At 40.1% G+C, this 22897-nt stretch overlaps 1 protein-coding gene across 3 annotated transcripts in view; it reads right to left on the reverse strand.

The window, feature by feature from the left end:
* The window catches only part of LIMCH1 (LIM and calponin homology domains 1), a 179179-nt gene that overhangs the window by 54399 nt on the left and 101883 nt on the right, over positions 1-22897 (reverse strand). For all 3 annotated transcript variants that reach the window (XM_082052114.1, XM_082052115.1, XM_082052116.1), the window contains exons 4-9: positions 19605-19711; positions 16286-16316; positions 13121-13231; positions 8512-8707; positions 2870-3119; positions 1936-2208 (exon numbers count right to left, since the gene is read on the reverse strand). In XM_082052114.1, coding sequence (XP_081908240.1) covers positions 1936-2208; positions 2870-3119; positions 8512-8707; positions 13121-13231; positions 16286-16316; positions 19605-19711 — 968 coding nt within the window. The remainder of the gene's footprint in view (positions 1-1935; positions 2209-2869; positions 3120-8511; positions 8708-13120; positions 13232-16285; positions 16317-19604; positions 19712-22897) is intronic.

Below are 22897 nucleotides of genomic sequence, written 5' to 3' on the forward strand. Positions count from 1 at the left end.
CAGAAAAAAGTGGGACGTTTCTCAGTGATGTTAGTGCATGGAAATTCAAATTCAATGCCAAGAAGAAGACAGAGAAACTGGAGAGGTTCAAAGAACAAGGAATGATAATGAGACATTGAGAAAGATGATGTATCCTGAAGTGTCACAACTGAATTCTTCCCTTCTCACCCACTATTCTTCCACTTACACATACAAATAATTTTCCTTACAGATGTTTGATAGCAGTGTCTTTTCTCCTGCGTCTTCCTACAATCCCCAGGAGCAGGTGCCTACTTCACTATGGTGAAGCTTGGGCTACAAAGCTCTGCTCTTTGACCCTCAGCTGGGGCAGAAACCCAGCAGCTTCTTCCTTCAGCTGCCAAATTCTGTAAGTTGTTTCCAATGAAAGCAAGGAAGGAAAACAGCTTGTTATTTCTCCTCCCTTTTCCTTCAGCCCTGCTGGAACAACAGATGATTGTCCATGGAAAGGGAAGACTCAATTTCATGCCAAAGAACCACACATTTGATCACATGTGCTGCTTTTGTGGACAACAAGCCAGTAGATCACGCAAAGGGTTGGAAAAGGGACTCTCAATGTGGTGAATGCAAATAGTGCTACTTTTGTGCACAGCACTGCTAAACACAAGTTATTATTACATTTTACTACATATGACTACATTCCTAACAATAATACTACAGCCTTGGACTCAGAACAGGATTATGCTAATATCCTATCAGTTTACAGATCCGTGATAGACTAGCACACTAATTGAACCTGAAGGACTAATTCATGACAGATAGTTTCTCTTCATTAGTATTTGGCTTTGTTAAAGTAGCAGTACCTCACAACCACACACACTGGTTCATTACGGTGTGACAACAGTGAAGCAAACCTGAGAAGAGGACACAGGGCAGCAAATATACTGTGACTGTTTTATCTGCATATGGCACATGTGTATATGGCCACAGACAAGCTTCACTGTATCTATAAATAAACTGTATCACATAAGAGCTGTACTTTTTACTACTAGATTTCAAAGCCCAGACTGTAGATCAGCATCTGCTAAACTACTCACTGTCAGGATTTCAGCCCATAATCCTAAATAAAATGTTTTAGACGGGAGGACGTTTGGCCACTTACCCTTTAGCCAAACCATATTGATCATTCATAAGGGCCTAGTCTTCTGACATGCTGGTTAAAACTCAGCTTTGCAGGCCATTCTCATGAGAAAGAGAGGTTTTTTCATGAGGATCCAATATCAGATGATGGAAAGGCATGGGCAGCAAGCCTAGCCATCATTCAGCTCCCAAGTTAAAGAACAGGAAATAACCAAACTGAACAACATCCAAAAATAAATAACACAGGTAATAAGCGAATAACTACCGATAGTCCATGCCAAAGTCAGTCAAATTACGGTTGCTGAACTGTGCCTCCATGCTTTAGCTGGTACATGGGTTAACAAGCACTGTACTTCTATAGTTCCTGCCATTAAAAATAAATGCATGACTTATTAACACAGCTAAAAGTATTAACCACCTAAAAAGTGTGGCTCAGTAAACCAAACCACCCTATCAAAAACAAGTAAGTTTCTGAAACTTTTGCCTAAACAAGGCATTTTTAATGTACATTTATATGTATTTTTTATTAAATGCAAGAAAGCATTAGGTGGAAGGTGAGAAGCAGTCTGTGTAGTAGTTTTCTTGGAGTCTGTTTACACCACACTGTAAGACGATACAATTTCTCCACACAAATGCTGTTAGCATCATACAACTCTGCAATCCACAGCTGCCACGTCACAAGCCTTTTCAGACCAAGACCTTCACTAGCAATTGTGAGTGCTTAGCAGACTGGATTTTTGTTAGGAGAAGTGAAATCACAGAGGATTGAGGAAACCCACACTTCAGCCAATCCTAAAAATGCGAAGCGTGCACAATTTCCCACACGGTTGGGCTAACCTGCCATAGCGCTGGGCTGCTGACATGACCTTAATGCCAGCTTGTTCAAGTCTTCTTAACTTTCTGATCTCTTCTGCATCTTCCCCCTTGGGTGCTGTTGTTTCTTTTGTACCACATGAAGGAGACTGGTCTATGGAGTTTCCTTTGTTTTTATTTAAACCTACTTGATTTTTAAGTGAGTTTGCCTCAGGAGCCATGGAAACCACTTTCTCCTTTTCACACAATCCTGATGTTTCATTCTGTTCTTCTTGTATGGTTTCAGGGTGGGGTTTGCTATTGAATTATACAAGTTAGTTTAATGTATGCTGTGCCTGAAACATATACACTCATTTCTTATAAGCACATTTTGTTGATATCAAGATGCCAAAGGATGAATGATCCGGGAATTATGCTCTTTAATGGAAGTTGCTTCTTAAGTTAAATCAAAAGTGAAATATCAGTTGACAAAACCAGCATGCAGAAACATGTAGTCACAGCTATATAAACTGTACTGGTATATAGAATACAACATAGAAATAAATTTTTTTTTTAAAAAGACAGCAAAAATATCTCCTATTTTGATTGAATACATCAAATGCTACTTATAATTTGTCAGTGAGTAACTGTCTTGAGAACTGAGACAGATCATCCTGAACATTTTTTGGCCAGCCTTGTGTTTGAGTCAACATCCATCATACTTATATTAACCAACATCTTATCAAACACAAACTATACATTGCATTGTATGGTAAATAATGACATCAAGACAATTATTTTCCCCCCATTGCTTTTCCACCACCATCGGCAATTGCTACAAACAATTTATCAGTACCTTCTCAGCAAGATATTTACTACAGCAGAAGGTGCTTCATACATCTCATGAAAAGAATTAAAACTAGGCAAGTGTTAAAGCATCATCACTGAGAAAGGGAGCAATTGGACAGGCTGGTCTTACCTGAAAGGTCTGTCTCCTAGAGGTGAAGTTGCTGTGCTCCAGCTCTTTCGGTACTCTTCTCGTTCAGCTTTCTTCTTCCGCAGTGGGGCGGGTACATAGAAAGTCTGATTACTCTTGTTAGGGAGGTACTGGTTAAAAGGCACAGCTGATTTGGGTTCACCGTGTGAGGTCCGCCTGGCCAACATATCATCTTTTTTCACATCTGGCATCTTCCTGTGTGGCAGGTCTGTTTCCGAGTCACTTCCTCTCCCTAGTGAGGAAGGAGAGAAAAATATCCCTCTTCTTTCCACTTTCATCTAAGTTTGGTGGGTTTTTTTGTTTGTTTTATTTCATTTTGCTTTTTTTTTTTTTTTTTAATTACAAACCAGAGAAAACACTACCAAAAAATTACATTTAGCATGTGAGCACCAAAAAATGAGGCCACTTTTACCTGTATTTGTGTTTCAAAATCAGTCACTGAAGGCAGCAGTCATAACATCTACACAGACAGTAAACATTTTTTTCCATCAACTCTTATTTTCCACCCCTGAAAAACTCATCTTCAGCCACAGGTCACATCAAAAAACTCAGGGTCAGATTAAGCCAGACTTGTCAGTCACACAGGACAGCTACAGAAGCTTACCTGACTAAAGCCCAAATGACTTGCACATTTAGGTATATGTTTGACCAACTCACACTCTTAAACCTAGACTTACATGTGCAAAGCACAAGATAAAGCAAAAAAGGGCTGCATGTTGTATATTTACATAATGGCAGGAATCTTTGGCTGTTTCTACACACACACATATTAACAGCAACTTGAATGAACATGGCACGAGCTTTGATCAAAATCTGAGAATAAGCGTTAGCTGCTATAAATCGGAAGACTTGGATGGCCTCTGTCTGTCTTACTGGTTGCCTAGTCAATCAGTCTAGAATACTGCTAAACAGACAGAGAGACTTGATCCTCAGATGGGAAGGTGCAAGGAGAGAGGGAAGGGATTTCAGGATTTAGAGGTTAGATTGATACAGCAAAGACTGACGAGTACTTGCTGTCGAAGAAAAGAAATAAGGTGAGAGATAAAAATTCAGAGTTACAGAGAATAAGACAGGAGATAACACAGCTGAGTGACTGCTTTATTTTGCCTAAATGAACTAAACTTCCTGATATTTACAATCCATTTAAAACACAGAAACTTAGGCAACTTTGATTGGGCCCGAAGAGTTGCACTGAATGGAGCCAAAACTAGTTGGCGTCCGGTCATGAGTGGTGTTCCCCAGGGCTCAGTATGGGGGCCACTTCTGTTTAATCTCTTTATCGATGATCTGGATGAGAGGATTGAGTGCACCCCTAGTAAGTTTGCAGACGACACCAAATTGGGTAGGATGGCCATACAGAGGGATCTGGACTGGCTGGATGGTTGGGCTGAGACCAATTGTATGAGGTTTAACAAGGCCAAGTGCTGGATCCTGCACTTGGGTCACAACAACCCCAGGCAGTGCTACAGGCTCAGGGAAGAGTGCCCGGAAAGCTGCCTGGCAGAGAGGGATCTGGGGGTGTTGATTGACAGCCGACTGAATATGAGCCAGCAGTGTGCCCAGGTGGCCAGAAAGGCCAACAGAATCCTGGCTTGTATCAGGAATAGTGTGGCCAGCAGGACTAGATAAGCAATTGTGCCACTGTACTTGGCACTGGTGAGGCCCCACCTTGAATTCTGTGTTAAGTTTTGGGCCCCTCATGATAAGAAGGACATTGAAATACTAGAGAGAGTGCAGAGGAGGCGACGAAGCTGGTGAGGGGCCTGGAGCACAAGTCTTGTGAGAAGCGATTGAGGGAACTGGGGCTGTTTAGCCTGGAGAAAAGGAGGCTGAGGGGAGACCTTATCACTGTATACAACTACCTGAAAGGAGGTTGTAGCATAGTGTTGGTCTCTTCTCCCAAGTAGCAAGTGATAGGACAAGAGGAAATGGCCTCAAGTTGTACAAGTGGAGGTTTAGATTGGATATTAGTAAAGAATTCTTCGCAGAAGGGGTTGTCGTCAGGCATTGGAACAGACTGCCCAGGGAAGTGGCGGAGTCACCATCCTTGGAGGTGTTTAAAAGGTGTTTAGACGAGGTTCTTAGGGACATGGTTTAGTGCAAGAGTTAGGACAGGTTATGGCTGGACTTGATGATCCTGAGGGTCTCTTCCAACTAAAATGATTCTCTGATTCTAAGACGTTTTTAACTTGAAATCAAAATTCCCAAATGGTTGGACAAATACCTTATAGAACATTTGCAGTGGAACTGCCCCCTAGCCATTTTGGAAGCCACTTCACAGACATTCACAAGATTCCCTGCACCATCATGTGCCTTTTTAAGTAATTCACAAAGAAGCTATGTAAATATTTCTCTCCCAGCAGTTGTAACATCACCACAAGGCCTGGTTTGATGAGTGAAATGGAGCATATTCAGCCATTTCTCCCACCAGCATTCAAATCTGCCTTTGGAGTGTTGGATGTCTCTGGCCCTTGGCCCCTTCGCAACACTTACATATGCCATAGCTGTTCCTCTCTTTGGGGTGAGGGGAAGCCACCCAGGTTGTACCCTCTTGCTAATTCACCACGGTAGTAAATTACCAGCTAATTCTCTGAGCTACCTAATGAACAACTGAAAACAATGAAGTCATAAAAATCACAAGTAGCTTGTGTATAATTCGAAGTGGGGGAAGGAAAAGAGGTCTAAATATGCTAGGAATGTTATTTGCAAAGAGCTTTTGCAGCCAACTGAGTTATTCAATGTTTGCTTGGAGAGAAATGAAGAAGAGTGAAGGGGAACAGTAAGAAAAGACAAGACACAATGGAAATGAGCTAGTTAGACAAAAATCACAATGCACTTTTTGCCAGTAACCTTTTGCTGGAAAAATTTTGGTTAAGAGCATATGATAACTAGCACCATGATTGGTAAGCTGAGTCTATGCCTAAACAAAAAGTGGAAATGTGACCACAGAATCACGAGTGTCTGAGGACAGCTGAGGTTGGAAGATTAGACTGAGCAGGGCCACAGAGGAGCTAGAAGAAAATTGAAAGATCCCTTGCTGTTATTTGCTATTCTGTTTGCTCTTGACTTTGTTCTGGTGTTTATTTTTGTATCAAATGAAAACCACTCTCGAACTGGCAGACATAAAAGCTGGAATAGATAACCACAGTAGCAGAGGATTTAGAACAGATTCCTGTCCCTCATTACTGATGTGCCTACCAGCATCCCCAAGCTGAGTACTTCAAACAGCTGCTTTAATTATTCATATTTTACTAGCGAAATTATTTTCAGCTCAAGTTTGAAAAAATAGCACTTGAAGCCAAAGCACTGAATGGGAGCAGCCATGCCCTACATTTATAAACTTAACTTTGTTGTTCTGCGTTGCCAAGTAGAAGAAGCAGCAGCCAGTAACAAGCAGTTACACACCACAGACACACACAGATCCTTTGTAGAAGGATCCGTGCGCAACTGCTGGCCAAGCAGAGGATTTCTATTCATTCCCAGAGTACGTTAGCAACTCTACAGGCAGGTCAGTCTGCAATTCTACTGTGTTTTAAACAAACTGTTCTGCTCTACCACTGTTTTTCTTTGCTTTTGGCAAGGGACAGGGTCCACATAGGACACCAGAGCAGTTCCTGAACAGTGGGGCTAATCAGAGATGGCATTCGTGAAGGCAGTATTACCTGTTGCTTCCACCTAAACCAGTCATCACCTTAGGATCATTTAAAAGATCTCCATTCATAATTCTTTTTTCTAGGAGTGGAAAGAATCATAGTTTTATTTCACTATCATATTATTGGTTTTATAAAGCTTGTATCTAAACAGAGACACAAGTAATGCAAGCAGAACCTTGTCCTCCATCCAGCTTTGCATACACATTATTTCTATTAGAAACTACATGCAGCTGAGTGAGACACTGGCCTGCTGGGGCCACAGGATGAGGTTCGACAGAAAAGAGGTCAGCCAAGCTACACCTCACCTGCAACTCTTGGAGCAGACAGCTGTGAAGTTATGGCAGCAGCAAGCAGGAAAAATGGGACATTACTGGAAAGGGCTGGCTGTCCAAGTCATACGTGTGCACACAGCATCTGCATGCACTCTAGGTCTGGATATTGTTAAAGACCAACTTTTAAGAACAAACTATGTATGCTTGCATCTTATTTTGTGTTTGTTATGGACTCAAGAATGTGACAAGATAGTATGTCTTAGCTGTGGCAAACAAACAACCACAAAACCTTACTAAAATCTGCTAACACAGCAGAAGTTGATAGGAAGCAGCTACACGACACATGGAATTGGCTGCCCACCAGCTGCAAGTAGATAGGGACACTGGCCACTCCTTGAGCACCCAGGATGGAGCAACACTTGATTAGGACTTGTGAGGTGTTCCAACACCAGGCTTTTGTCTCATTTGGGAAGACAGAAAACTGTTTGGTAATGTGGAGACTGTGCTCTGTTCAGTGTCTGAGGGGGCATGAGGCCATTTCAGGGAATCAGCCCCAGTAGCTGGTTCTGGATGGTCAACCAGCAACAGCCCCAATACCACAGGCCACTTAAAACAGGAGAGCAGATCTTAGTCCTGCTTTTCCAACAGCTCTTTCACAATTCAGCTGTGATACCAACTCTCCCTGCCAGCTTTTCAGTTTTAAGGAGTTCCCCACCACCTCAAGAAATCTCTCATGTGTCCGGTTATGATTAACACCAGTTTTTTTCACGCTGCCAAAAGCAGTATGAACATCTGGTTCCTACCAAAAAGTCTTTCTGCTCTTCCATTTTTTTTTTTTTTTGTTAAATAAATAACATTATTAAGGAGAAGCGATTCATATGTGGAACATAACTTCATCTGATGATGAAGTTTGACTGATCCATCTGTTCATCATGAATGTAACCACACAGAGGGAGCCTCAATCAAGCATCCTTTTGTTCTGAACCAGAATCCTGCTCGTGACAGGTAACCCAAGTGCATGTTCCATACCTACCCCTAGCAAATCTTTCCTCACCAAGCACACTGTGTTTACAAGCCTCTGGGAATCAGACAAGAAAGGCAGAGAAGCAGCCCTCCTTTTCCAAGCCTAGAGATGCATGTCCTCACTCAAAGGTGTACAAAGATGGTCATGGCTCTGACGCCATGTGCTATTAATTTACCCAATTTTCTAAATATCATGAAAACAAATATGACATTTGGTAAAATATCATATTGTAAACTATCAGATGTTTCCAAGATATTTCTATGTCATTTACCTGCCCAGGGTTTACTTCAGGAAACATTTGATTCACTTCAATATTTCCCTTGTTCCTGCCCTTTTTTTTTCTTGCTCCAGCCTAGTTTATAACTTAAAATGAGTCTGCATAACATCCTCTTACACCGTAACCCAGAAAAGCACTCTTCCCATCATAAAATTACACTGCCATGATGTAACTCATTTTCCAAGTCTACACTATCCTAACTGAGACAGACTTCAAGTAAGTTGTTGGCAAAGTCATCTAAACCCCAGGGAGCACAAATCAGCATTCACAGAGAAGTTCTCCCACTGGATTAGCATGATTCAGAGGCTGTGTCCAGCTTGCGAAGGGCACATTTGCTCTAGAAACGTTACTTAAATGTCACAACATTCTGCATGTGCCGCACTGTGAGCAGTACTTACCATCGCTGCTCCCTCGGAGCACTACATCTGGAGAGGGCGTCTGCTGCGAGCGGGAGCCAAAGGAGTCCAGGCTGTCAAAGGAATCATCTCTGCCGTGGCGAGGCGGGGAGAGGGAATCGCTGCGTTCAGAGTCCCAGCAGTCTATATAGCCGCTGTCACGAATGCTGCGCTTCGGGCTCTCAATATCCTCTGTTTCCTACATGGAAGTACAGCAGGTACCTCTTCATAAAGAAGCCACTCATACATCCATAAGATCCATTGCACATCAGACAACAAAGCACCAAGTACCAAGTACTAAATATTTCCTCCCCAGAAAAAGGTTTTCCTTGTTTTCTACCCCTTCTCCCCTTCAAAACGAAAGTGCAAGCTTGCAATAAACCCCGATTTTATGCTGATTAAGAGGAAACCCTGTTCATTAGATTAGTACAATGAACCGAGAAAAAGTTGCAATAGACAAATTGATAAACTGATCAAAACTGAAAGTAACCTGAAACTTGACTTGTCGTCCGTAGTCCATAGCACAGGCAAAGGCACTACAATTTTAACATCGTGTCTGCTGCTTTCCAAAAGATCCCCCCCTCCCCTTGCCCATCTATTGTATCCGGCTGGGACACCAGCAGACAGCATTTGTTGTTGCTGCTTCAGCTCGGCAAAATAATGAAGCAGTGTGCCCCAGCCTCCCTCTACCTTGAAGAGAAATTCCTGTTATGAAAGAGGGATGTCTTTCTGAAGCAATCAGCAATGAAAAATATGCAAAATGCTTTTCCTGATGCCTCAGAAGAATTCAGTTGTGCTCTTTACTCTTTGCCAGCTCCTGGCTCTGGGGGATATGAAAGCACTTGTAGCTGACCCACATGTTCAGAGCAGGGAGAACAATGGTTGTCTTTGACAGCCCTGTGATTATAAATTCTTTCCAGTGCAAGCAGCACATACTAAAACACTGAAACTCCAGCAGAGGAAAAGGTCAATAGAAGCCATCCTCACCCTTGCATTATAATAAATCCCTTGTTTTAGAGAGCGTCTTAACATTAATTACAATCGCACGGGCTGAGCTAAACCAAAAATAACTACTTTTATGCAAAGATAAATCTGTTTTTTTCTCTCCCGACAGTAAGTAAAGTCTGAGATGTGGGTGCCATTATCAGACTGACATTTTGTGACCCAAAGACGTTGGAATGTGATTTTCTCTCTTTTCTCCTTTTTTTTTTTTTTTTTTTTGCCAGAAGCATTTGAATATTGATTCCTAATTAAGAAGCACCCCCTGCTTACCACTAGCTGGAGCACAATGGCTATGTTGAGCACAGCTCCCTCTGTCCTTGACTGCTAAGGTTTTACTCACTACTACTATCGCCAATGAGAAGATCAATCAAGACCATCACACTATGCTATGGTGAACACCTCCACAATAAAATGGGTTTGCCATAGAAGCAATGGAGGGAGGAGAGTCCTGCAGTAATACACCAAAGCTGCTGTGCTGGAGAAGAGAGAGACTCAAAGCGAGAGAGAGATCAGATCCAACGTCCTGCAGACTTTTCAGGAAGAAGGCTTAATTAGTGCCACTCACTGTTATGCTGCCAAAATACCACATTAAGGGCAGCGGCAAAGGTCCCCTAAGGCCAAGTTGAACTGTGGTAATGTCAGTAAGTAACCCCACTGCAGACTGAAGTGAAAGTATCTTCTAAAAACAAATAAAATTCATCCAACAAAGTAGCAATTGGATCCTATGTAATTTCCTTCCCCAGTCCTGCTTAGCAAACTACAATGCTGACAGAAATGCTAGACAACAAAGATCTGTCTCCCTGGAATCTGCATGAATTACACACAGCCAAGAACAAATCTAAAAATCCTATCAAAGTCCTGTTTGTGACACGATCCAAAAATCTTTTTAAAAATCCAAATTCCCTAAATCCTCTCAACTCTTCATACCAATCAGCTATTCTCAATCCTTAGGCACACTTCCATTTTCCTAAATTACTGTATTTGAATGACACAGAACAGCTCAGCAGCTACAGGACTCAAACTCAGGCAAAAAGCCCCATCCTGCTCTCGCTATCTCCCAGACTTCAAAAACAGTCCAATTGTGAACTAATGAGTTCTGCAGCCCCTACTTTCAAAGGCCTGTTGATGTTAATTTTGCATGCCGCTCACCAGGAATTAGGAGGCAGGCACTGGGATGGGATGCTGGACTTTGTAAACATGTTCTTTGCAGCCTTCCCCTTGGCAAAGCTGTTCTCCCAGCCCAACGCTGTCACATAGGCTGGGACGTGTTCTGCTCTGAGCAAACATCATCTCCCAAATGTTATCAATGGGAAAAAGAAAGTGGTTATCTGCAGGACTGATAACACCATTACAGGATACACAACAGCACATTAGTCTTTCATATTATCTAATGAAAAACAGTATGTCACCAAGGGGTGGTAAAAGTGTGATTGCCAAATATAAGATGCATTTCTCCAGGAAGCTCCACCTCTTAAATATAATTAAAAAACTATGGATCTTTTGTCATTGGGAATTTTCAGTTTAAAAGTAATGAAGAATGCATATCCAAATAGTTAATGAAATTAAAAACAGAGTAGCAGGAATAAAACTAGAAATGAATAGCCCTTTCAGTATGAGAAGTAGAAAAAGATGAGTCTGAGACAACTTACATCCAAGCTGTCTTTTGATTTGCTTATTAAAAAAGAAGGGCAGAGAGGATTTATAACAGAAAAACTAAACCACACTGAATTTATGGTAGATTGAATTATTAAATTCTTTGGAAAAAAATGCCACTATAGAATGTGATAAAGTGTCTTTTCATCACTCCAGTACAGCTATAGAGAACATCAGAGTGCTTCACAGCATGATTAACATGTTCCATTTTACAACGAAATCCTCTTCAAATTCAGTAGCAGACAAGCCCACAATTGCCAATGGGAAATACTGCAGGGGTACAGGAGCAGGGAGGTGACCTTAAAATAATTCGCTAGTGGCCCATGTAACAGTACCACCTAAACAAGACTTTTCAAGACTGGGAAGTGCTCTGTTTTTACACTAAAGGAGTATTTAGCTTTCAGCTTTTATGAGATCTCTACTCTGCTCCCAACTCCAACATCTGCAACAAATCAACTCTTGCTGTTGTCCTCGACCTGCAGCTGCCCAGCCAGGAGACCAGCAGCTCCCTGGAGGATGCTGCCTTACAGCCCCAGCCTACCTCATCCCACCAAAGGGCTCAAGGTAGGACCTCCAAAATTCTCTGTTGACTAGTTTGATGGGTAAACATGACCTGGAAAGAGAGAAGCCTCACACTGTGAGATATTAAAAAATAAACCATGATACCATATGGCACTAACATTATAGCAACCTGCACTTTGGCTATTATTCTGCGTTAGCTCCCTGTTGGCAAAGTCCCAAGCGATTAGCACAGGTCATTTAAAATGAAGACCAAGAAAAACCTCTACAGAGAAGCAGGACATTCTCTTTTTCCTTTCAATTTCCATCAGTTTGTTCACAGGAACTGGGTGCACAAACAGGGATTTTAACAGTGTAAATAGGGCACTCTAGTCAACTAGAGTGTAGGAACTGTTACCAGTCAGCCAAGTACTTCCTCCTCTCCAGCAGCAATCTGGTGCTGGCCCTCTGAGGTCCCAGAATGAAGAGCTGCAGCTGGGGCAAATGCATTAGCACAGAGCTCAAGGAGAGTAAAGATCAAAGAGCCTTCCAGTGTCCCCAAACCCTGCTGCCTGTGGTGACTTGGCTGCTACATGAGATGGGGAGGGAGTAGAAAGCACAAAGCTCTCTGTGGGCTGGAGAACATACCTGCATAGCCTTTCATGAGCAGTATGTCCAACACATGCAATGCTAGCACCAGCTGCTGCCACTTTCTTACATGCCTGCTCTTTGCCCCTCCCGTCCCCAGTAAGTGCATACTTGGATATCAGCGCTAATCATTACTGAGGTTAAGTGTCTCTTGTCAAGGTTCAGAGCATGCTGGAGCATTCAACCAAAAGTCCCCAAACCACCCTACAGCAATCACGACTTTTCCTTTCCAACAGAACACAGCTCATCACAAACCACCAAATATGATTTCAGCCAGAATTTGGAGCTTGGCAAAACAAGGATTCATCATAACTATGCCCTTGGTGAAACATAATCTCCCCCTTCTACCCTCCAGCTTTGTTTAGATACTTTGGTTTGATGCTTTATGTTGCAACTTAAAAACAAAAGAGCTGCCCAGGAGACTGAATGTTTTGAAGAAGAAAAATCTCTGCTCCTGTGTGTCCTGCCACCTCAGTTCTGAGTCTCAGCTCTCTCAGCTGAAACCCTGTGTAATAAATGAAAATAATTCAAACCCAAACCCATGGAAATGAAGATGACAGAGCCAGGTGACAATTCTAAAGTCCTGTTTGACATGACTTGTTGCATCATTGATATCACCACAAAGCTGGCTGCCAAAGAAAGTTGCATTCATGGCTTGGTGGAGGCAGAAATATTATTGAAAAAGGTAAAGGTTTACTAAATAATTTGTATTCCAGCCCCCCACTTCTCTCCTATTTAGCAACAAACAGGTTATTTATAGAAACAATAATTCAAATTAAATTTCCATTCCCAAAACATAACAAAAAGATACCTTTCTCATTTGTGCCAGCAAACCTTCAAACTCTTTCAGGTTCAGGGTTGATCCACTATACGATGTGCAGTTGTTTGCTGCTTTCCCTAGCCAATAAATGGTGACTAATACCTGTAGAAGTTAATAAGAATCAATTGAAGCCATATACACAGTCACTTAATTTACTTCCCCTCATCATATCTCATTTATTCTAACCTGCACAGCAACACAAGATTTGGTTATAAATCAGAATTGAAAGGGAAGTGTCTGACAGTGGTTAAACATAAATACATTGGGCAACTATGAAAACTTGAACAGTCCTACAGAATATGTAACTTAACACATTACCTTCCTGCTATTTTTATAAAAAAATATAACTGTCATGTCTGCCTGGAAAATAAACAGCAAAAATAAATCTGAATAGAAAAAATGAGCAAGATATTTGAAACTGTCTAGGAGACACATATATATATGTTTGTATATCCAACAGAAAAAAAATCCCTAAAGATTAGTAATACTAGTGGTCATTAAATAAAACTGTTGAGGCTAATGGAATAAATAAAACGTGAAATGTATGCCTGCCTATTTCAAGGAAAGAAAAAGTAGTTCCATTTTTAACCATATTAATGTAATTAACCAGACGACAAGGGAACATTTACTTCCAGGCTTCTGCTAGCTTAAGAAATGCTTAGCCCAAGATTAATCAAAAGCCATGAGCATCTGGTTGTTGCTAACAGACTGAAGCGGAAAGAGTTAGTGGTTTCATCCAAGTTCTGACTTGATGTCTCTCCATAACTCAAAAGTCACTTCAAAACTAGCATGGAAAAAAGCCAAAAATTGTTCTTGCCAATATTTGTATACCCTCTCACTCCTTCAGGTAGCAAAGACTACACTGCTGGTGCTGCACTTGTTTTAGGAAAGGAGAAATTAAGATACTCAGGATGGTCACACCAAACACCTCAAAAAATGCTGATATTTATAACGTGCAGGGAAAGCAAACAGTCCTTCTCTGCACTCACATATGTCTCCACTTAAAGCAATGTCTTTAATGGTACCTGTTCAACAGTAATTTGGACTGGAAACTGATCACCAAAGGCAATTCAGTTCAGTGTTTTGCACCGGTTAAAAATGCCAAACCATCATGTCAGAATTTAGGGCTTTTTCTCATTTAATGTTCATTATTTCTGCATGTTCCATGACATTGCAAAGTATTTAACTGCAGAACAAACTGGAAATACCCTGATGTGGAAAAGATGTGCAAATAATAATAATTAACAGTTGCCATTAACTCAAAAAAAGTTTAAACTGAAATATAGTATTTTATATTTCAATGGGACAGAGCCATATAATTCACACTATATAGTCAACTAAAGAAAATAGGACTAGGAGAAATCTCAAAGGGACAGTGGGGACTGACATCTCTGTCAGACTGTTCTTTCCTAAAGCGTGCACCCATATCCCTTCAGTGCTTCCTCCTCACTCACAGCTACACTTCTGATTAGCCTTTCCTCATCAAATTTCTCTAACATCCCCATTTTCCCTTAAGTGTGATGTCCAAAATCACACACAGCACTCCGGCTGAGGCCCTGCCAGAAAAGGATACAGCATGTGTCATACAGAATCCCTGTTTAAAAACAACTGTGGTGCAAGACGTAAAATATATTATGTTTTATATAAAAATAGAGTTTATATTTCCCTTTAGTTTATAAATAATATACATGCCATGAAATAACTGAAAAACATTTTTAATAAAGTTCAGAAATTTTCCCCTTGTTTTTAAAACTACATCCGAATTGATACTACTGTGCTGAGGGAAAGGAGGTGGTTTCGCCAATACTATTCTTTTTTTTAATCTTGAAACAACCTTTATCTGAGCAGTTTTCCTCCAGCCAACACTACTCAACAAATTTATGTTAAAAATTCTTACACTCTATGTTCTCAAGTTAAGTGAAAAGACTTGCAGATATAGTATTCATGGCAAACAGGAAACTGTCCAATTCATTTTGCCATTCAGTTCTCTGATGAAGGTTGTGGTATTTTTATTTATTTCTGCTAGCATTTGATCACTTTCTCTCTTCTTCCTTTTTTTATTCAGTTTTTGGTGTTGGTTTTTTTTTTTTTTTTTTTTTTTTTTTTTTTTTTTCCCCAAATAATGTCACATTTGCAAGCAATTCCAACTGGTTGCCAGTCAAGGTTGCATGATCATGCAGCTGGAAAGCATATATGGCCTACAAGTACATTATGGAGGATACTTTTGACACTTTACCTTTAAAAGAATACATGTGTACGAAAGTATTTAGCCAGTGCCCATAAGGGCGGTAAAATGCCAAAGCTGAACTCCCTCCTGTACAACTTTGTGTGCTGGATGCAGAACATTTTACTCTAATGATGATGGAAAAGACAGGATGAAATAATTTGGGGGGTTTTTTAGGTAGGTTTTTGTTTGGTTGATTTGAGTTTGTTTTGGTTTTTGTTTGTTTTGTTTTAATTTACTTTTTTACCTGAAGTTGCTGGCTTCCAAAGTTACTAGGAAAAAGTCTTGGCATTTTCTAGCAGTCTACAGGGATGTGAACCAAATATAACATGAATTTATAACAATTTACAGCTGACTAAGGACAAATGGCTTGCTAGGCTTTAGGGTAATAACCAACTCTGAAACCAGCAAAGTTTTGCCATTTTCTTTTCTACTTAACAGGATCCATTATCATTGCTATTAGTTTAAATCACAACAAGAAATTAAAGTTAAATGGAATTAGCCTAACAAGCAGAAAGCTAGCAAATCTGACAGTAAAGACTTGCATCCAGATCTAATGATCATTTTGCTTCATTTAAAATACTCTGTGCAATTTTACTTTATGCCTACATATTCACAAAAAGCTACAAAAGTGTTGCACCGCAGGTGAGTCAGACCATTCCTGGTGAAAACCACAAGGGACAGCACAGAGATTACATTATCTATCCCTTATTGAAGTAGGGATAAACGTTCTCCTTTTTATTTCTCTCATAATGCTGCTTTGCCACAGCAGCTCCATCAAAGTTTGCAGTAGAACCTGGTAAGGTTCATGTTCAGAAGAACTTTTCAGGAATACTCATCTGTACTCAGTTTTTACTGTCATAATTCTTGCTTAGGCCAAATACAGAATTAACCAGACAAAAAAAAAACAAACCTCCAAATCATGTACTTACATTTTTCAGCTTCCTGCTATAGTCAATGTTCCTGGTTGCACACACACACACAAAGATAAAAAAAGAAAAAAAAAGAGAAAAAAAAAACATCAGAAAGCAGGCACTTTCCAAGAGGGTGTGTGCAGCAGAAAATGTTTTCCCTAACAAGCCTGCAGAATGCTTCTGATGGCTGGAAACACATGAAAGCTAAGAAGATGTAGTTCACACATTAATTTATTCATAACGTGGGAGTATTTTGTCACCATTACTTCAATCATTAAATTAGAATTCTGGAAGTACAAAAAGCAAATGTGTTTGTAATGGTCCCACAGTAAAGTAGGACGGTGCCAAAAATATTTCCTTTAAACAGTATTGCTGTTTTCTTCAAAAAAGAAGACCAAAGTCCTCACTGCTAAAATGCTTTTTGCAGTAAGCCAATAGTCAGATTCTGCTCTGTGATAAATCATGCAACCCGTACAGACTCTGGAGGCACCTCAGTATGCATAGGAGACTGAGGAAATCACCAAATGTTAAAGAAACAGAGCAGGCGCTTCTGTGGAAACAAGCATCACAAATAACAAAGTAGACAGGTGAAGCAGCAAAGATCCTTACAACTGAACTGTATTTTTTAATGTATACATGAGCACTGATACTGAACATTGACTTCCTTCTCAATTTATTTTTTCACCAGTGTTCATCAAAGGGTGGAAGATTTATGTTAGAAATAACAAAGCACAAAGTTTGCACAAACATAAACAACGTTTCAAAATTAAGCAAAGAAATCATTAAAAAATCATGGAGTAAATTTAGATGCTGAAAAATAAATAAGACTACTTCAGATTTAGACAAGATTCTCTCCTGATTATTTATAACAGAATTGCCTTCTACTGTAACTGTAAGTCCACTCCAGCATTAAAGGTTACCTGACAAAAACCAAAACTAAAGGTACTTAAATCTGTGAGAACAACAAAAGTCTAAATATAGGCAATGCTAAATGAAAATATTTTGATAACATCTTTCTAAAGCCAAAATTTTATCCACCAATACCTACATAATAAGAAAAACAATACAGTCCTATTTTTTTTAATTAATAAAATAGCAGTGGAAAAGAGTCTTGTTTAACAAGTCAGGAAGAAATTCTTTACAGCATTAGCTCATAACTTTTATAAGCTCAGTGATCCAAAAGAAATATATCAAATGCAAACCTCAGTTAACACCTATATGAAAAAAATTGGTTTATAGGTCATTATCTTAATTATATGCAATAATGTCATATTCATCCTTTACCATAGAACAAATACCATTTTTACCATGTTTAAAATATAACCCAAAAGTCTTCAAAGAGGAAAAAAAATAACTTTCATGTTTGGGAACTAGCTAGCAGAAGACTGTCTTGAACATATTTCTCTACAACAGTCATGGACTTGGCTTGTACACCTCAACTCAGTTGCTCAGCATGAACTTGGACAGTGGTAGGAAAACATTTGGCTCATTTCCACAGCTGCTTTCTCTGAAGAGTTGACAGGGAAAAAATATCCATGCCAATGAGACACTTCACGTCTATCTAGCATCATATTCAGCAGAGGGCCAGGCCAGCTCTGCAGAGTTCATCACTCCTGGGTGAAGTTGCTCATGTGCTGGACAGCTCTCCCTGGAGCTCCATGCTAGTCTCAGCCTCTCAACCTGCCTCCTCTGAGGTGCTCCACCATCCTCAATCCCAAAAGATCAAGCTTCTTATCAGAAGGACCCATTTTTCAGTGGGTTTTGTATGAAAGTTAGGGTTTCATATGGAGATCAGGGCTTGTTTTGCAACTATCTCCAGCCATTAATCATCACGATTTTACAGGACATCATGAAGAACCTCTTTCATTGAAATGCTATGAGATTTAGAAGAAATGCATTACATAGCCCCCATCACTGGTATATACAGGTGAGAAGAATCTCATATTAGAACAAAAAACCTGGAAAGGAGCAAAAAGCGGGAAACTATTCCTTAAAAGAAGGAAAGTCACGAATTCGATTTTCAGAACCTTTGAATTTTCCCAGACAGTGCTTTAACACCATGAAAATTTGCCCAGCTTCCACTGCCAGAAGGGAAAATAAAATAGAATGCTGCTGAAATTCAGTAAATTGTTTCCATATACTTTTCTAAACTGGATATGTCTGAACAGGATTTCATTAGTGATCTTTCTGGCCAAATGAAACAAAGTCATTCAATCAACTCAGCAGTATTTGCTTGTCTGTAGAGCAATAACTTTTTAATACTACACACGACAGACCCAAAAATTACAGAAAAACTTCTAAATAGCACCAATTACAAATTTTGTTAATTTTATGAAAGTTTGGGTGCTCTTGCTTTTGGGGGAGCTTGATCACTATTAATATAAATGAGAGAAAAATACAGTTTCACTGCTTCTGTTGCTCTAGTCCACGATGACAAAGCCTCGCCTGAAAGGGACAACAGTTCCTATTTAAGACCTCAGTCTATGACTATATGGACTTTGATCCAAGCCTGCTCTGTGTGACCTTTGCAAGTTAGTAATTCTTTCCGCGCCAGTTTCACATCTATATTTTAAATCACTTTGTGGGGTGAAATGCTGAAAATACAAGCATTAGAGTCTAAGCACCTCTTAGCAGTGAGGGATGTGCACATACAATGGCTAAAAAGCTGTTGATTAAAAGGAGATTTTTTTAAAAAATCACTTCACCGTCCCCTAAAACATGAATTAGTTATTAGAAAGGAGAATCTTTTAATATGCATGTGGTAATTTGTGTGGTAGTAGGTGTGTGACTTCGATGAAAAAACTATCTAAACTGTGGCACTGCCAGTCCACACAGATGTCCTGAGCCCAAATATCGTGTCCCAACTTAGTTCTTGCTAGAAAATAAACAGACTGTGCTCATGTCTGCACCTTGTGGAGTCTGAGAGGCCTATAAATATCCTATAATACATCTTCAGAACAGTTTAATCTGAAATAACAGAGTTGTGGGTTTTTTTCCCCAGCCTACATAGTTCATTAGTTGGGCAGACAAAAAAGAATGCCATCAATTCAGACTCAGGAAAACCCCTAAGTCCCACAGAATCTCATTACTTAACTAAACCAGTATTTTTAAAGAGCTGTGGTTGATCTCTCTGGGAAAAATAACAGCCCCTAGAGAAAGCCTGTTGAAGGGAACAATGTATTCTTCCCAGCGCTGAAGGTTTCCCAAACCTCAGCTTCCTATTTGTTTTACACAAGTGACAGTTCTATAGAGTTTTTGCTCATCCTTAAATATTTACTATTGCACCACATGCATCTGAGGTTGTAACATGCTAATCGCAAACTGCTGTTGTACTTACTTGATGGTTACTCTGTTTGATGTGTCCTGCAGATCGCCAGGATCAAAAAGCTGAGATTCTTTAAGTCCCAGCTCTTTGCAGCCTCTTAAGAATAAGATGATGTTATCCTGAAACAAGGCAAAAAGAGAAAATACTTTAAACTCTCCCTATTAAGAAAAACAATCTGATCAAACCAACCTCTCCCTGACTCAGTAACTGCTCAAATAGTTCTATCATTAGTTAAATGAAAAAACAAACATATTTCCAGTCACACAATTTAAGAAGTCAGTACATGTTTTGTTTGAAAACCAGAGAAATATGAAACAAAACTTTTTCCCTTTTTATTTATTTTTATTTTAAATATGTAACTGCAACAAGCTTGTTGACTTTTCTTCTTCCAAACCCAGACGTTGGCAACTTCTTTAACTGAAAAAGCCCCGCTAACTTCCCCACCTACTGCTGTAGGCTGCCAACACAACCTCTGCGTGTTACGGGGCAGAAAAGGCTGGACTTCTGAATGGAACAGGAAGGGTAGATGTGAAAGAGGCCACCACCATGGAAGTTGGCATTTTTTTCAGAAAACATTTTGCATGGTGATACGAACAAGCCCAGTTACTCCTAGTTAACACAACCAGTCCCTTGCCTCTCCAACCTTAACCAGTCAGAAGCCACTGGGAAAAGAGGTAGGTGCCTTCACCCCAAAGAAAACACTTGAAGCTGCACTTAGGTGACTACTGTCTCTAAGAAGAAACAACATCAAATTTGTAACACTTTTAATGGAGGATTTACACTTTTCAGAGTCTAAAAAATAGAAATCAATAACAAAGGGAGACTAAGCACAAACTGATATGATACTTGCAAACCAAATATGACTGACAACACATTGGTTTGCACCAAGGGGATTAAATCTGTATGTGTGCATATACCTCTAACATATGTTTTATACTTACACATATGCACATAAACTGCCCGCCTTTTACAGAACCAGTGAATCTATTTTAGGCAGATGAATCTTGAAGGTCAGTACAGAACAAGATTTTAGATAGATACGTTGCTAGATCAGCAACTGCAATAGTAGATGTGTGGATAAGTAAAGGTAGAATTGTTTAGGTTGGAAAAGACCTTTAAGATCACCAAGTCCAACCATTAACCTAGCACTGTCAAGTTGAACACTAAACCACGTCCCTAAGCACCACATCTATGTGTCTTTTAAACACCTCCATGGCTGGTGACTCTACTACTTCCCTGGGCAGCCTGTTCCACTACCTGAAAACCCTTTCAGTGAAGAAATTTTGCCTCATAATCTAAACTTCCCCTGGAAAAACTCAAGGCCATTTCCTCTTGTCTTGTTGCTTGTTACTTGGGAGAAGAGACCAACATCCTCCATGCTACAACCTCCTTTCAGGTAGTTGTAGACAGCAATAAGGTCTCCCCTCAGCCTCCTTTTCTCCAGGCTAAACAGGCCTGGTTCCCTCAACTGACTTGTGCTCCAGGCCCCTCTCACCAGATTCTTTGGACTCTCTGCAGCACCTCATTGTCTTTCTTGTAGCGAGGTGCTCAAAACTGAGCACAGTATTCAAAGTGTGGCCACAACAGTGCCAAATACAGGGGGAATGATTGCTTCCTGTATGTATAACCTACAGCTTGATATATGTATATCATACAGCTTGCTATTCTCTGAGGCCTCTCATATCAAACCTCAAACTGGAAGTGAGCTGCCATGTGAAGAGTTAGAGAGGAGAACCAGAATGTGAGGCAGAGACCTCAATTTTTATAGAACCTGGGAGGCAGAGGAGCCTGGGCCGTGTTCGGCTCTTGCCCAGGCTGCGTGACAGAGCTGGATTCGCGAGCAGGGATGTCCCCACAACATCTGCTCCCAGGCTTTTTTTTTGGGTGGCACAGCCACAGCTCAGCAGAGTAGCCCTGTTTGTTCTGCTGGGGCACAGCAATCAGCATGCTAATCGCTGTGGCTCTCTGCATGCCAATACTCTTGCACACAAAGCTCGCTGTCACCAGCCACGTCACAAAAAATACAGACTTGGAAATTTAGAGGAGTCCAAATCTCCCTTTCTTCCCTGTCTGAAACTTAACAACTCTGGATGGGAGCCAGGGGGAAAGGAACAGCAGTCAAGAGAGCAGAGAGCTCATAACCCAGAAAGACAGCATCATTCATGACATGAAAAGTTGCTTGTAAAATTCCCCATCTGGCTTACTGTTTGCATTATAATTTTTCCAACTGCAAAGTGAATAACTCTTGTGTTTAGCCTTTGATGGAGGACAGTTCTGGTCACTTCTAAATAGTGGGTGGAACAATGTGTAAATCTAATAAAAATGCAAAAACATTTTTTTTTTAAAAAGTTCCTAACAATATTTCCTAACAAAAATATACAGGCCAGAGTAACCTAATAGGTTTAGAAAACAATCAAAGGAGGGGGAACTCTGGGAATAACTAATTGCACCTATCTTTATGTTAAAAGTTCATATCCAAGTTATGATAAGCAGTAACAAAAATATCAGCTATTTGGCAGCCATGTAGTTTGGAAACTCAGTTCTTCTGTTGATGAACAAATGCCCGCTTGTCAAGAAAAACAGTGTCATCACTCTATGCCTGTTTTCAGGCATGCTTTTATTTTGATGGTCATCATAAAAATGTTTGCCAAGAGTCACTAACACCATCACCCAAACAATTCCTCAGAAAGCTGGTATCTTGTATGGGTATGAGTAACCACACATGCCAACTAGATGCAATCAGTGAGCACTGAAAGAAGTTTTTACTTTCGTCAACAATTTCCAATGGTCCTAAATTTGGCAATTTGTTTAAAAGGATTAAAAAAAACCCAAAACCCAAACAACAAACAAATTGTTTTCATGTGACACATATCCAGGTAAACCTGCCTAGGCTGCCTATCTCCAAGCCAAAATGTATCTCATGCTACTGCAAAACTAACCTTTTCCTGGTTTGCTCCAGTATATTTGAAATTTGTGTTTGTTAATTCTATGAAGCCACTGGAGAACCACACTCCTAAGCCACTAAAAGGAGAAAGGAGTCTTATCATTAGCACCCAGCTACCAGGAAAGCTTTCACTCAGGATTACTATGCCTTGCATTGGCCAAGTCTTAGTTTCTTCACTTCTCAGAAAATTTTGCTTACATTGTTTAAGAGAAATTATAGTTCCATATCTGTTCACGGTAACTAATAATTTTTTGTAGTCACCTAAAGTGCCACTTTTTTGTTGTTGTTGAAGAAACTAATAAAGATGGGGAAAAAAGTTTACAAGCAGCTATGTATACAAAACAAGGGAGTGAAAACACTC

The sequence above is a fragment of the Streptopelia decaocto genome (assembly GCF_964273445.1).
Source record: "Streptopelia decaocto genome assembly, chromosome: 4".
Taxonomy (NCBI): Eukaryota; Metazoa; Chordata; class Aves; order Columbiformes; family Columbidae; genus Streptopelia; species Streptopelia decaocto.